This window comes from Rhipicephalus sanguineus, chromosome 5, assembly GCF_013339695.2.
Source record: "Rhipicephalus sanguineus isolate Rsan-2018 chromosome 5, BIME_Rsan_1.4, whole genome shotgun sequence".
Classification (NCBI taxonomy): Eukaryota; Metazoa; Arthropoda; class Arachnida; order Ixodida; family Ixodidae; genus Rhipicephalus; species Rhipicephalus sanguineus.
In genome coordinates, this window is record NC_051180.1 from 19,977,090 (window position 1) to 19,988,956 (window position 11,867).

Sequence of the window (11,867 nt, forward strand, 5' to 3'; positions counted from 1 at the left end):
TAGTATTCTTTTAGTACGTTTCCAGGGAAACAGGCAATGTTACGATTTAAGCATCGACCTGCCTCATACAGGAAGGGAACGTAAACCATATGTATACCACGTTACTAAGACCCGCCCCCAGAGACGGAGGGACTGTCCCAAACGTGAGGCGACCTTGAAACGAAAGATCCATTGCCGGCTTCCGTTGCGAACTGTTTTGTTTCAAGCGACCTTGAATAAAAAGAAAGAAGGAATAAGCTGCGTAAGGCTTGTTGGAGAAAATACCGTTATGAAGCTAGCAATAGAACCACTCCGTGCGCCCTTTCCTTTGTTCTTTTTGCAGCGTTAGCAGTTATCCGTGAAGGGGCGCTATATACACTGACACAGTGCCGTTTCTTTTTGCGTTTGTTTGCTTTGCGATATCAAAATAGGTTACACATAATTGTGCACTTCAAGTACCTGCATGAAGTCTAAAAGCGAAAGACGATGTGGACCTCAGATCCCCTTCTGCATAGATCAGTCGGCCTGTTGGCGTGAAGTCCCGCACGTCATAAATGGCCTTGGCGAGCCGTTTGTATAGCCAAGGGCAATTCCACATATGATGATTCAATTCGGCTTCTCCCACTCAGAACACAATGTTCGTTAATCAAAGCGTTGATTACCAACATGAGAACACGAAGGCAAAAGTTCATTTGTGCGTGCGTGTGTAAATTTCGTGACATGTAACTTAAGTTCCACTACGTCAGTCTGACGCCACGGATAATGACACAACAAATAGCTATTGGATCAATTATAATATGGCGTAGTTCATACACCAACCGAAAAATACGAAGTAGAACTCGACACCGTCAAAAACTACACAATGTCGCGACGAGGCGATGTGGGAAAGAGTGGCATGAAGGCACCAGCCTTTTTTTAACAGCGGAGATGTTTACGCTAGCCGTTGGTTGTAATCCGCCCTATGAAATTATCATCATCATGAACCGGCACGCGCTTTGTTCGCTTTCTTCTTCGTGCTCGTCCTCTTCTTCATTTGCTTCGTTCACACAACACGTGCGCCGAATTGTCCGGCGCACGCTTCTGATAACTCTGACGGGTGAGAGAACGAGTACAGAGAGAGATAAAGAAAGAGAGAGAGAGCCAGATTAGATAAAGAGAGAAATTCTTGGCGAAAAAAACATCTTGACGACGCGGGACTCGAACCCGCGTAACCACTCGCCTATCCTGGCAGGCTATGAAAGCATAACGTAGCCTTGTATAGTATAGTATAGTATAGTATAGCGTAGTATAGTAGTATAGTATAGTATAGTATAGTATAGTATAGTATAGTATAGTATAGTATAGTATAGTATAGTATAGTATAGTACAGCAAACGAGTTGGAAAGGGAAGTGAGGATGACGAGGAGGGAAAGAAGGAGTGGAGAGTGTAAAGCATATCATAGAAAGAAAGAATGAAAGAAAAGATACAAACAACAGAGAGAAAAGAGAAAGAAAGAGAAAAATAAACAGAAACAAGGAAGGCCGCCCAGGTCCGCCATTCCTTCAGGCTTGGAACCACTCAAGTTTTGTTCTATATATGACTTCCATTTCTGGCCTATCAAGCATCTTCTCGCGCTATGAGTATTAAATAATCGAGGGTATTTCGCTAGTAAAGAGCTGATGATTTTTCCACTTAATGTCCCTTTATGAAGGCTTTTCAAGTATGTTTCGTCCTGTGTCAACCAGTAATAGACAGATTTAGTTGGGCGTCCGCAGCAGCTCTGCGGATGCAGACTGCCAGTGAAAGTGGCTGGCAGCCTTCGCCCGCAGAGCTGCTGCGGACGCCCAGCTCAAACTGTCTGATATCGCCGGGACGACAGCGAAAAAAAAAAAAAAAAAGAAAAGAAAGCAGTTGACGGACGGTAATGAGTATTAGGCAGACATTGCGGGGTCCAGGCTATAGACGTTCTGAGGCGGCACCTTTTTGTGATAACCGCACCGTCAAGGTCTCCGATGCTTATAGTCTTGTTGGGATCGGGTGTGCTTGCGTAACTGCAGAAAGCCTGCGGGAGTACGGGGAGTGGCGCCCCCGTGTTCGCAATATACGGTAAGTCGCAACATGCGGAGTCACTATAACGGGATTGAACACTGCGCCGCTGCCGGCCAAGGGCATGATTTGACGGCCGTGCGTGCTTAGGCATGCACGCCGTAATCACGTGCGGCGTCTATGCTCGGGAGGTTACGTAGCGGTCACAAGAACGCATGAAAAATAAGTGGCGCATAGCGCTTAAAAAGCAACGTAACTGGTATCGCACGGCAAGACGCCCAGGTTAAGAACAACGCCTCCCCCCGAAAAAGCTGAGCACGCCCTCGCTGTCTCCGGGGTGTGCCGCCGCCGGTCGAACATCGCGGGGGAGGTGAGGCTCGCTTGGTCAGGGCGTGTACCGTACTTACGCGAACTTAAGTACCCTTCACACGTAGTCAGCGCAACTATCCCCCATATTCTTCTCTGACTTGTTTTTTTTCCCCTTCTCGTGGTGATCAGGTGTTTTAAGAGAAAAGTCGTATGTATGTGACTGATAACAGCCGTCGTGTCATCCTTTTCGTCGTGTGTCTATAGTTTCGAGCTGTAGCTTCAATGAGTTTGATAACGGTGTGATTCGACCGGGTATCTCTCTTCACAACCCACGCACGAGTATGGAATCACACACACACACACACACACACACACACACACCACACACACACACACACACACACACACACACACACACACACATATATATATATATATATATATATATATATATATATATATATATATATATATATATATATATATATATATATATATATATATATATATATATATATATATTGAGAGAGAGAGAGAGCATTTTTGTTGCTATTATTAGATTGCTGGATAGTATGATGATCTTTATCGCCATTCCCTTTGAAATGTGGCGGCCACCAGTACCCATGTCCTTTACAGGTTTTTATAATCTGTATTATTTCACCTATTGTAGGCTATATTTTCTTTATTTGATTCCTTGATAGAGGCATTTCTATGATGTACTGGCATACCTGTAACGGTTTCGGTTATATCAATCTTTTCCTGCTTTTTTTTTAATAATTTCCCCACAATTTTAAACGTTGCTCGATTATCCCGACCGCTCACTTATCGGGCGCATATTCGTTAGCAAACTTTACTCTTGCACGGTGCGTGCGCCGTAAAGAAGAGAGTTCTATGAAGAGAATCCCAGCGCATCCAGACCGAACGACCGCAATTCGGATTAAAAGAGAAAGTGTAGAGAGAGAAAATACACGTGTGCTACTAAAACAATGCGCGCTCTGTTTATGACTATAGGCTTAAGTTCGCGTTAATGCGGAGTTCCCTGTCGGCACGGCTACCCCCGGGGCGCCGTCAGGATTGCGTGCGTGGCGGGTGGCGATCGTGAGCAGGCAACGCCCAAGTATTCACCCCCCCCTCCTCCTTCATCTCCACTACCCCTGCTCTATCCTTCCCATTTCCAAGGGTACCCGGCGCCCACACTCTACAAAGACCCCGCGAACTCATGCGGTGCGAGGGTCGAGAACGCTTGCCCCCATGCGCGAAATGCGTGCAATAACATTGCCGCCCAAAGTCGCGCGCACTCGTTATTCACACCAAATTTTGTATGTAGCCTACACTGCCTTTGAACTGTTTTCTCGAACGTAATTGAAGATGGGAACAGATTATATACATAGCTGGCTATATTGTCGCAGGCCATTATTAGGGTGTTTTAGCAGCGCCTGTTTACCGTAGTATCGTGGTCGGGAAGCAGCGTTTTTAGTCTGCAAGACCTGCATTAGCCGTTTTGATCATCTCATCACGTTACAGGAAGCAATGAGCAGCTGGCGCGGCAATGAGCAAGAGCGCTCGTTTGTCTCTGTGCGTTCGTCCGTCGTCTTTTGCGCTCCGTACTTACCGTACGGTAACCGAGTACTGCTAAAAAACACTATTATTTAAAATACACGTATACGTATACTTATAGGAGTGATACCGAGTTAAGCGGGACTCTGAATAGAAGAGTCATAAGCACGCACGAAAAGAAGAGAAAGTAAGTTTAACCGTAAGTTGAATTTAAATTTATGAAAGGAAGATCACCCCCGATCCGCGACGTCACTGGTTCGTGCAGCTTATGTTTGGTACTAACTTTTTATCAACGAACATCACGCAACAACCTAAGGAACAAAAGACTCGTCCTGTAGTTACTTTCGATCGAGAACATGTGAAGCGAGAATGTTGTACGATATCCGCCCGCGTCCGCGCTCTGTGAATTCTGAGGAACGGAACCGACGCAATACTGTATGGTGTCGTGTAAATTACAACACAGTTCATAAATAACACGGTAAAAGACTGGGCGTGCAAACACGCACAGAAGAGAAGTCAAGACAAGTTGTCTTGACTTCTCTTGAGTCCTTGTTTGCACGCCCAGCCTACCAGCTAGCTCAGCTCTCTGTTACGTCAATAGCGACGTGTGGTCAGCCAACACAACTGACCACATGTGGCAGGCCGACGTTGTTTGCCGCGCCGTTTTCGTGGCCTTCGCTGTGATGTCAAGGCGCTAACACTTGCACGACTCGGTGCTGTCCTGCATTGCAATATGGGACGCATGACATGCATGTTACATAGACATTACCTAGTGTGTATTCTTATCAAGCGATGCGAGCAATGCGCTCTTGTGTATCGCATGAGCGGAGTCCTGCTGCAGACAGGGCTGGGTGGTCGTCAAAAGCGAGAGGGCGACGTGCTGAAAAGCGCGCGGACAAGACAGCGGACGTCCGGCCAACGCGAGTGAATAACGGAGAGGAAACGGCGAAGAATTGGGGTGTCACGGCATAGCGCACGCGCTGTCTCTCGGGGCTTGGTTGCGCAGCCCCTGACATGCACTTTTAACGCACAAGACAAGCGTGCCATCCACTGAGCGGCTTTTTCGTTGTCTCTCTCTTCCGGCGACACTTCCTCTGAGCGAAGTCCGCGGTGCGCGTCTTGAAAGCGCCGGGTTCTTTAAAATGGCTTTTGAACGAGAGCGGAAGCGATGTAAATAACGAACACCAAAACGCGTCATTTTCCGTTCTACTCGAGGAAAGAACAATGTATATACCTTATACTACAGTGATGCGGCCGAAGAGGAGGACACTGCCCTGCTGAATTCTATGGCACTTGTTGTCTTTTTAAAAGCCGGAGAGAACAGTAAAATGAGAGTGACAGGTCAGGGTATACTCGGACTAAGGACGGCTGAACACCGCGGCAAGCGCGGACATGCAGGCGCGAGCATTGAACTTTCATACCAGCCTTTGGCAGGTGGCATGCTGATTCATCATCATCATCATCATCATCATCATAATCAACCTGTCTACGCTCACTGCAGGGCAAAGGCCTCTCCTATGGGAGAGGCATGCTGATTACTTTTGTTTTAATCAGCGTTGACTGACTCATCTGTTGAGAACGGGGCCACCACTTCTAGATTTCGCAGTGTGATGCGTTGACGATGCAGGTTCGATTCCCATCTGCAGCAGTTATATAGTGTTACGAGACGTTACTTAGAGTGCTTTTGTTCACCATGCATATATGAGAAAGGTGGCGCCATAAATAGCAAGGAGCTGATACATCAGTTTGTCGCGGGAGTCATGTATGTACAAGAGTTCACGTAGACTCATACGGTACTTTCTATCCGATACAGCACGAACATTAAGATAAATACCACGATGGGGAGAAGTCACTTGGGAAAAACAGAAGATTGGGCCAAGTATAGAATAGCAAGATTTTAAAGGGGCCCTAAACTATCCAGAGGTCGAATTAGCTGTGGTGTTACAGTTATGCACCAGTCTTCAACAAACACGTAGCCGCGAGAATTCTTCGAAATGGTGCCGTAATAACGGAATTACACGCGTTTGATGACCCAAAAGCGACCCTCGCTCGTTTCGCTCTTTCCTTCGCTACGCTCCATTCGTCGGCTCGTCTCTCCTCCTGGCCGAGTGCTCCGCAGCTTGCGAGGAGGAAGTGCGGCGAGCGTGCGTACGTACACACAAACGTTTTTTTTTTTTTTTTGTTCCTGACATGACCAGTCGCGAGTGGTGGCGACACGGCCAACGCGGGGGATGCCGAAAGGCCCAGAGAGGACAAAGCATTGCTTTTTTTTTAAAGGGACACTAAATAGAAACAATGAATTGGTTTAGATGGATAAAGTGTGCTCGGAGAACTCTTGTGTTGTTCATTTCACCACCATAGGTTTATTATTAGAGGAGAAAACCAAGTTCAAATTCCCACAAACTCGTTATGTCAAGTCTCTGGCCCCCTCAGAGGACAATGTACATCGATTTAACCGTAGTTTAAACTTTTTTAGCGCGCACAAAGGCAAGGACAAGCAAGAGACACACGAGCGCTAACTCTCAACTGTTTATTAGTTAGCAAAAGTTAGCAAAAGACAAACAACTGCAGTTTTTAGACCTTTCACTAAGAATTTTGCCTAGCCACATGTGCTGGATGTACAGCCCTAGATCGGAAAAGCCCCTGCTCCAGTACAAGTCGGGGCATTCGAAGATTGTAAAAAATGGAATAGCAGTGTCTTGCCTTCGAGGGGCCATGGTGAAGTCTTGCTATCATGCAATGAAAGAGAGTTTTTCAAAACAAGTTGCACGGCTATCCTCAGTAGGCTTCCCGGAGCAGGCTATCAACAGAGCTGTTGATAAAGTTATAAGGATAGTGAAGGGTGTGCAGGCATCACCTTCAAGGAAACGCTTCAGTGAAGATAAAAGGCACTGTGCGGTTTTGCCATACGTTCATAAATTTTCTCATGGGTTAAAAAAAGTTGGCGGAAGATATGGAATTGAAGTTGTTTTCAGCGCCCCCATTAAGGCGCAACATTTGTGCCAGGCCGTTGCGAAAAAGTTCAGAGTGGGGGGAAATAAATGCAGCTGTGGCTTAAAGGAGGAATCGAAGTTAACAAAATGCCGAAAAGGGGTGGTATATCGGATACCTTTAACCTGTGGAAGTATGTACATAGGACAGACTGGCCGCTGTATCAACACACGGCTTAAAGAGCATGCTAACTCACTAGGGAAAGAAACATTTTCACACTTGTCTGATCATTGTAAATCATGCCATTGTGAACCCGTTTTTCATGATACAGATATCTTGTTTGCAGATAAAGACAAACTAACACGGGAAGTTACGGAAGCATTTTATATCAATAGGTGTGCAGAGAAATGCATCAGTCACCCTTCGGTGGCTCTAACAGATAAAGAGTTGGTTTTTTTAAATTCCGTTTAGCCCTTCTGACAGTGTGTCACATGACTTGCGCCGCACATGCTCTATGCTGGTTTTTGGGTATTTATATGTATCGTTCCTTTGAAAAAATAAACAGTTGAGAGTTAGCGCTCGTGTGTCTCTTGCTTGTCCTTGTCTTTTGTGCGCGCTAAAAAAGTTTAAATTATGGATCCATACCAACTTGCCCAGTTATCTGTCTTACTGCAATACGATTTAACCGATTAGGAACTACGTAGGCCCAAGCAGGCGCCGTCAAACATATGTGACGTCACGGCAAATGGTGCGGTAATTGCAAGGTGGCGTCGCCACCTGTATTTTCTTTTTGCGCGTTTTCTCGCTTATTAAGCGTCTTCTCGCAGCAAGCGTGGTGTTTTTGGTATCGTGGAAGACTACTTTACTAATGCGAGAAAAATCGTTTTGCTCTTTAGTGTCCCTTTAATGTTGTGGCGCGCCCGCGGCTCGTAGCGCTGCCGCATTTGGCAATGTTCTTCGTCACGGCATTCTGAACTCGATGGGCGCGTTTACTTGAAATGTTAAGAAAAATATCGGACGTGTTTTGGGGTCCTTTGAATGAGCAATCAGCAGTGCATTTGTCCTGAAGTCTCAACGCATGTATTCGACGTTTAACTATATGTACTTCCACTCTCTTTGCACGCAGGGCGGCCTCACCGACCAACAGCAGCAGCGGCTGGAACGCGAAGGCGACGACCAGGAGGAAGAGGCCATCTCGGCGCCCGTGTGCCGCGGCTGCAGCTTTCCGTACCTGCTCGTACAGGCGCTCATCCACCTGGGCATCTACATCCACAAGCTGACGCAGGACGCCTACTCAGTGTCCACCTACTACCAAGAGCAACAGGTCTACTACTGCGCCATCTCGGTGATCTGCCTGTTCGTGCCGTCGCTCGTCTACTCGGCCTACCTGGTGGCCGACAGCATACTGGACCGCTCCACGCCCGCATCGGACATCTGCACGAAGCTCGTCAACGGGCTGCTGCTCGTCCCGTGGCAGATCAAAGGGTACGCGGGTCCATGCGCCATTCGATAAAGCGTCTTACGCCAACCTTTATAATTTGACGCATTTGACGCCAGGTCTGTCCGGCACACAAGTGGACACCTATGGGAACATAAACAGGCAACTATGCTCGCTTGTACGAGCTCAAAGGCCGTAAGATCACACGCATGTTCTAAAGTGTGGACAATGGCGGTTCTCAAGGTAACTGAAAATCTTCACGCAGTGTCAACCCGACCTAAAGCAAGCGCACTTCAATCAATCAATCAATCAATCAATCAATCAATCAATCAATCAATCAATCAATCAATCAATCAATCAATCAATAAATCAATCAATCAATCAATCTTTATTCGATTTGCAATATGGAATTAACATGGGAAGTACACTGCGGTCTGCGTAGACGTCGGCGCACTGTCTGGCTATCACGAGTGCTACAGAGATTAGCGGCATTGACGAAGGAAGCTGTCATGTCATACGCGCAGGTGATATGATGGAAGTAACCAGCGATCTGTCGATGAGACAATCTGAAAGGAGCAAAATTGAGAACTTCTGATCACAACTTTGGAAGCAGCTCAATGGAGGACTCGACGCTGTGGCAGCAGGCTGGTGGTTACTGTCGAAAGGAGTTTGCGAATGCGTTAACCCGACATTCTCTATTTCCTTCCTCGCAGGCACGTCGAAGTGCTTCACTTTGCGGCGCAGCGGGTGTGCAGCTGCATATCGCCCTCCAAAGGCGAGATGGTGCGGCTGCGCACATTGAAGCGGGAGACCTTCGTGCTCGAGTTCTTTGAGGACTTCTACGCCGGATTCATACAGATCCTGTTGCAGCTGTACCTCATCGTGCTCTTCATCAACTCGGACCACACGTCACAAGCACGTGAGTGGATTTCTAAACAATTATTATTTGCAAGGAAAGGAAAAAGAAAGAAAGAACAAAAAAAAACAAACTTGACGGCCTGCTAGGCTGACCAGAAGGGTGAAACAGGTATGCGCTGTTGCGCCCGCCAGAAGCGTCTCCAGCCACAGTGAGATGATACGGGCCCAACTGTAAGACATGACAAACAAATGTAGGCCTACACGCCTCCACCGAGTCCAACACGCAAACGTTAGAGGCTGGTGTCGTGTTTTTCGAGATCGCTAAATGACCTGCTCGAATGCCTCCGAGTGCACGGCGCTCTTTTACGTACGAGTTCATTCTCGCACGCCGAGTACGGATATTCCTACCTCAACCTCGCTGTACCAGAGGTGAGCAAAGGCGCATGATGATTTTGTGACATAGACGGTATATATGCCTAGCACACTCTCTTAGCAATTATAGTTAATAAATTGCGCACCTAACTTCACCTAATTTTTCATTCCAATTTACCTCCTTTGCGACCTGTGAACTTTGTTAGTGCGATAGCATTTATTGCGCTCATAGCCTCGCGACTTTGCCATCCCGTTCCTGCCTAAAATCTGCCGTCCGTCAAGAGCTCATTTATGAAGTTCCCAATGTGTGAGACTATACACAGTTTCAAGTGCCAGACACGCTGACCGCTCGGGCTAAGTCCGAACGTCGAACCGTAACTTGATCGGCTGTAGGTTCGATTGGTTTGCAAACTGCCTTTACTCTGTGCACCTTAAGTGAGCGTCAGGCTCTTTGGGTGATAACCATATGCATCGCGATGCAACTTACAACCGCTTTCATCTACACAGTGATCGGCCAACTGGTGGGCTCTGCGCTCAGCCTGTGGTCCCTGATAAAGGCCGTGCAGCGCAAGGACGACGGTCTGCTCACGGGCACGCTCTCCTTCCTGGGCTGGATGTCCGTGACGGCTGCCCGAGGCCTCGCGTTGTCCTTGCTCACCGCTGTCATCCACGGCTGGGTCGTGGTCGCCTGCCTCGTGCACGCCGTCGCCATGACCGCCTGGATATCGAGCTTCGTACGGGACACGCACAAGCGCCAGGACAGCGTGCGACGGGACACCAGCGACGGCGTCGTCGTCAGCGACTCTTCCTCGCAGGCTCCCCTGCGCAGCCCCTGCGTCACCACCATCATCATCTTCGCGTTGTTCGGCCTGCCCTCACTCGTCTTCTGGCCCATCATGTTCGAGTTCAAGCTCAAGCGCCGCGTCTTCCTCTTCGTGTTCGTCTTCATCGTTGAGAACCTGCTGTGCTTCGGCGCCTGGCAACTGTGGGGCAGCCACACGACGCCGCACAACTACCGGGTCGTCGTGTCGGCCCTGCTGCTGGGCCTCACGGCGTCCGGGGTGTTCTTCATCGCCCTGTACGTCTGCTGCAAGCCCGAGAAGACCGACCTCGTGGTGCTGCAACACATACGCGAGGATAACGCCAACAAGTACGGCATCTACTTCGACTTCTGCAAGGCCATTCGCATCCTGCCGGACACGAGCGACATCGCGCGCGACATGGAGAAGATACGCATGCTCAAGTTGGTCAAGTGACGGACTAGTCCCCGAGCGAGAGACGACCGCCATGCATTTCGAAATGTACTTTCGCACAACATGAAATATGCCTCCGAAAGTGCGCGTTGAAAGTGCCCGAACACAGCTAAGAAACTGCGTAATGTGTGACGTGCACCGGTCGAAGGCGCTGCAAACATGACAGACAGGAGTGTTCATTATGAACTGTTCTCTCTGCGTGAGAGTGATATTAAATAAAGTTATTGTACCTTGATCAAACGATGTGGGAGAAACTGCCGGTAAGCCGATTTGCGGAAGGCTCGCACGTCTAGGTGCTCGTTACAGCTCAACTAAATGGCGTGTGGACTGATTATCTCGCTCAAATTCAGGGAGGGAAAGGATGCGTTGCAGTGATAATGTGGACAATTGATTACGTAGGATTATAGTATTCAACGACACCAGAGGCAAATCGCAAGACGACCACTCTCTTCACGATACCTCGGTCTGGAGCACTATGACGTAAAGCTCTTCCACTGGTATTTTTATTGCGATAGGTTATTTTTACTCTCGCACTCACGTTTAGAGCAAGCATACATAATATTGACCCCAGCTATGATCAGTCGGCACGGCCAGCGCTAGGGGCTGCGGGATTGGTTACGTCGTAAGTGATGGCGAGTCAACACTCGCAGTCAATATGCGATAAGGATAGGCCGGGCATTATCGTGGTCGTCCGTTCCATATGATCAGCAGCCCCCTCCAAAGATGGCTGTCTCCTGCAAGCGATGAAAATTCTGGTCTATAGGGACACTATACAGGCGCATTTTCGCCGTCGCCGTGAGGTTCCGTGTAAAGTCCAAATCGATAACATCGCCAAGCGCGTGGTATGTTTTATGTGCGAGTGAAAGCGCACGAAGGCAGCCTACGATCGCGGCTCAAGTGGAGAGGAAACGCGCCAGCCGTCTCCGTCGCGCGAAAGATCCATGGGAGCCAGCGGAGCTGCGTGGCTATGGTAGTGAATACGTATTTTGGTTGGCCGGGTGCAGTCGTACGCGCACTATCTTGACCCGCGTTCTCAACCATAGCAGTCCAACAAACTACCACAGATCAAAACAGTAAATTCAAGGCTATATGAGCTCACACTATTAGGAATCCACGTGTATCGTGGCGCCTGCACACCGCAAAA

At 48.3% G+C, this 11,867-nt stretch overlaps 1 protein-coding gene across 1 annotated transcript in view; it reads left to right on the forward strand.

Annotated features, from left to right (window-relative positions):
• Positions 1–10,946, forward strand: part of LOC119393593 (uncharacterized) — a 37,401-nt gene extending 26,455 nt beyond the window's left edge. The window contains exons 4-6 of the mRNA XM_037660702.2: positions 7,929–8,287; positions 8,954–9,159; positions 9,978–10,946. Coding sequence (XP_037516630.1) covers positions 7,929–8,287; positions 8,954–9,159; positions 9,978–10,726 — 1,314 coding nt within the window. The 3' untranslated portion in view covers positions 10,727–10,946. The remainder of the gene's footprint in view (positions 1–7,928; positions 8,288–8,953; positions 9,160–9,977) is intronic.
• The last annotated feature ends 921 nt before the right edge of the window (positions 10,947–11,867 follow it).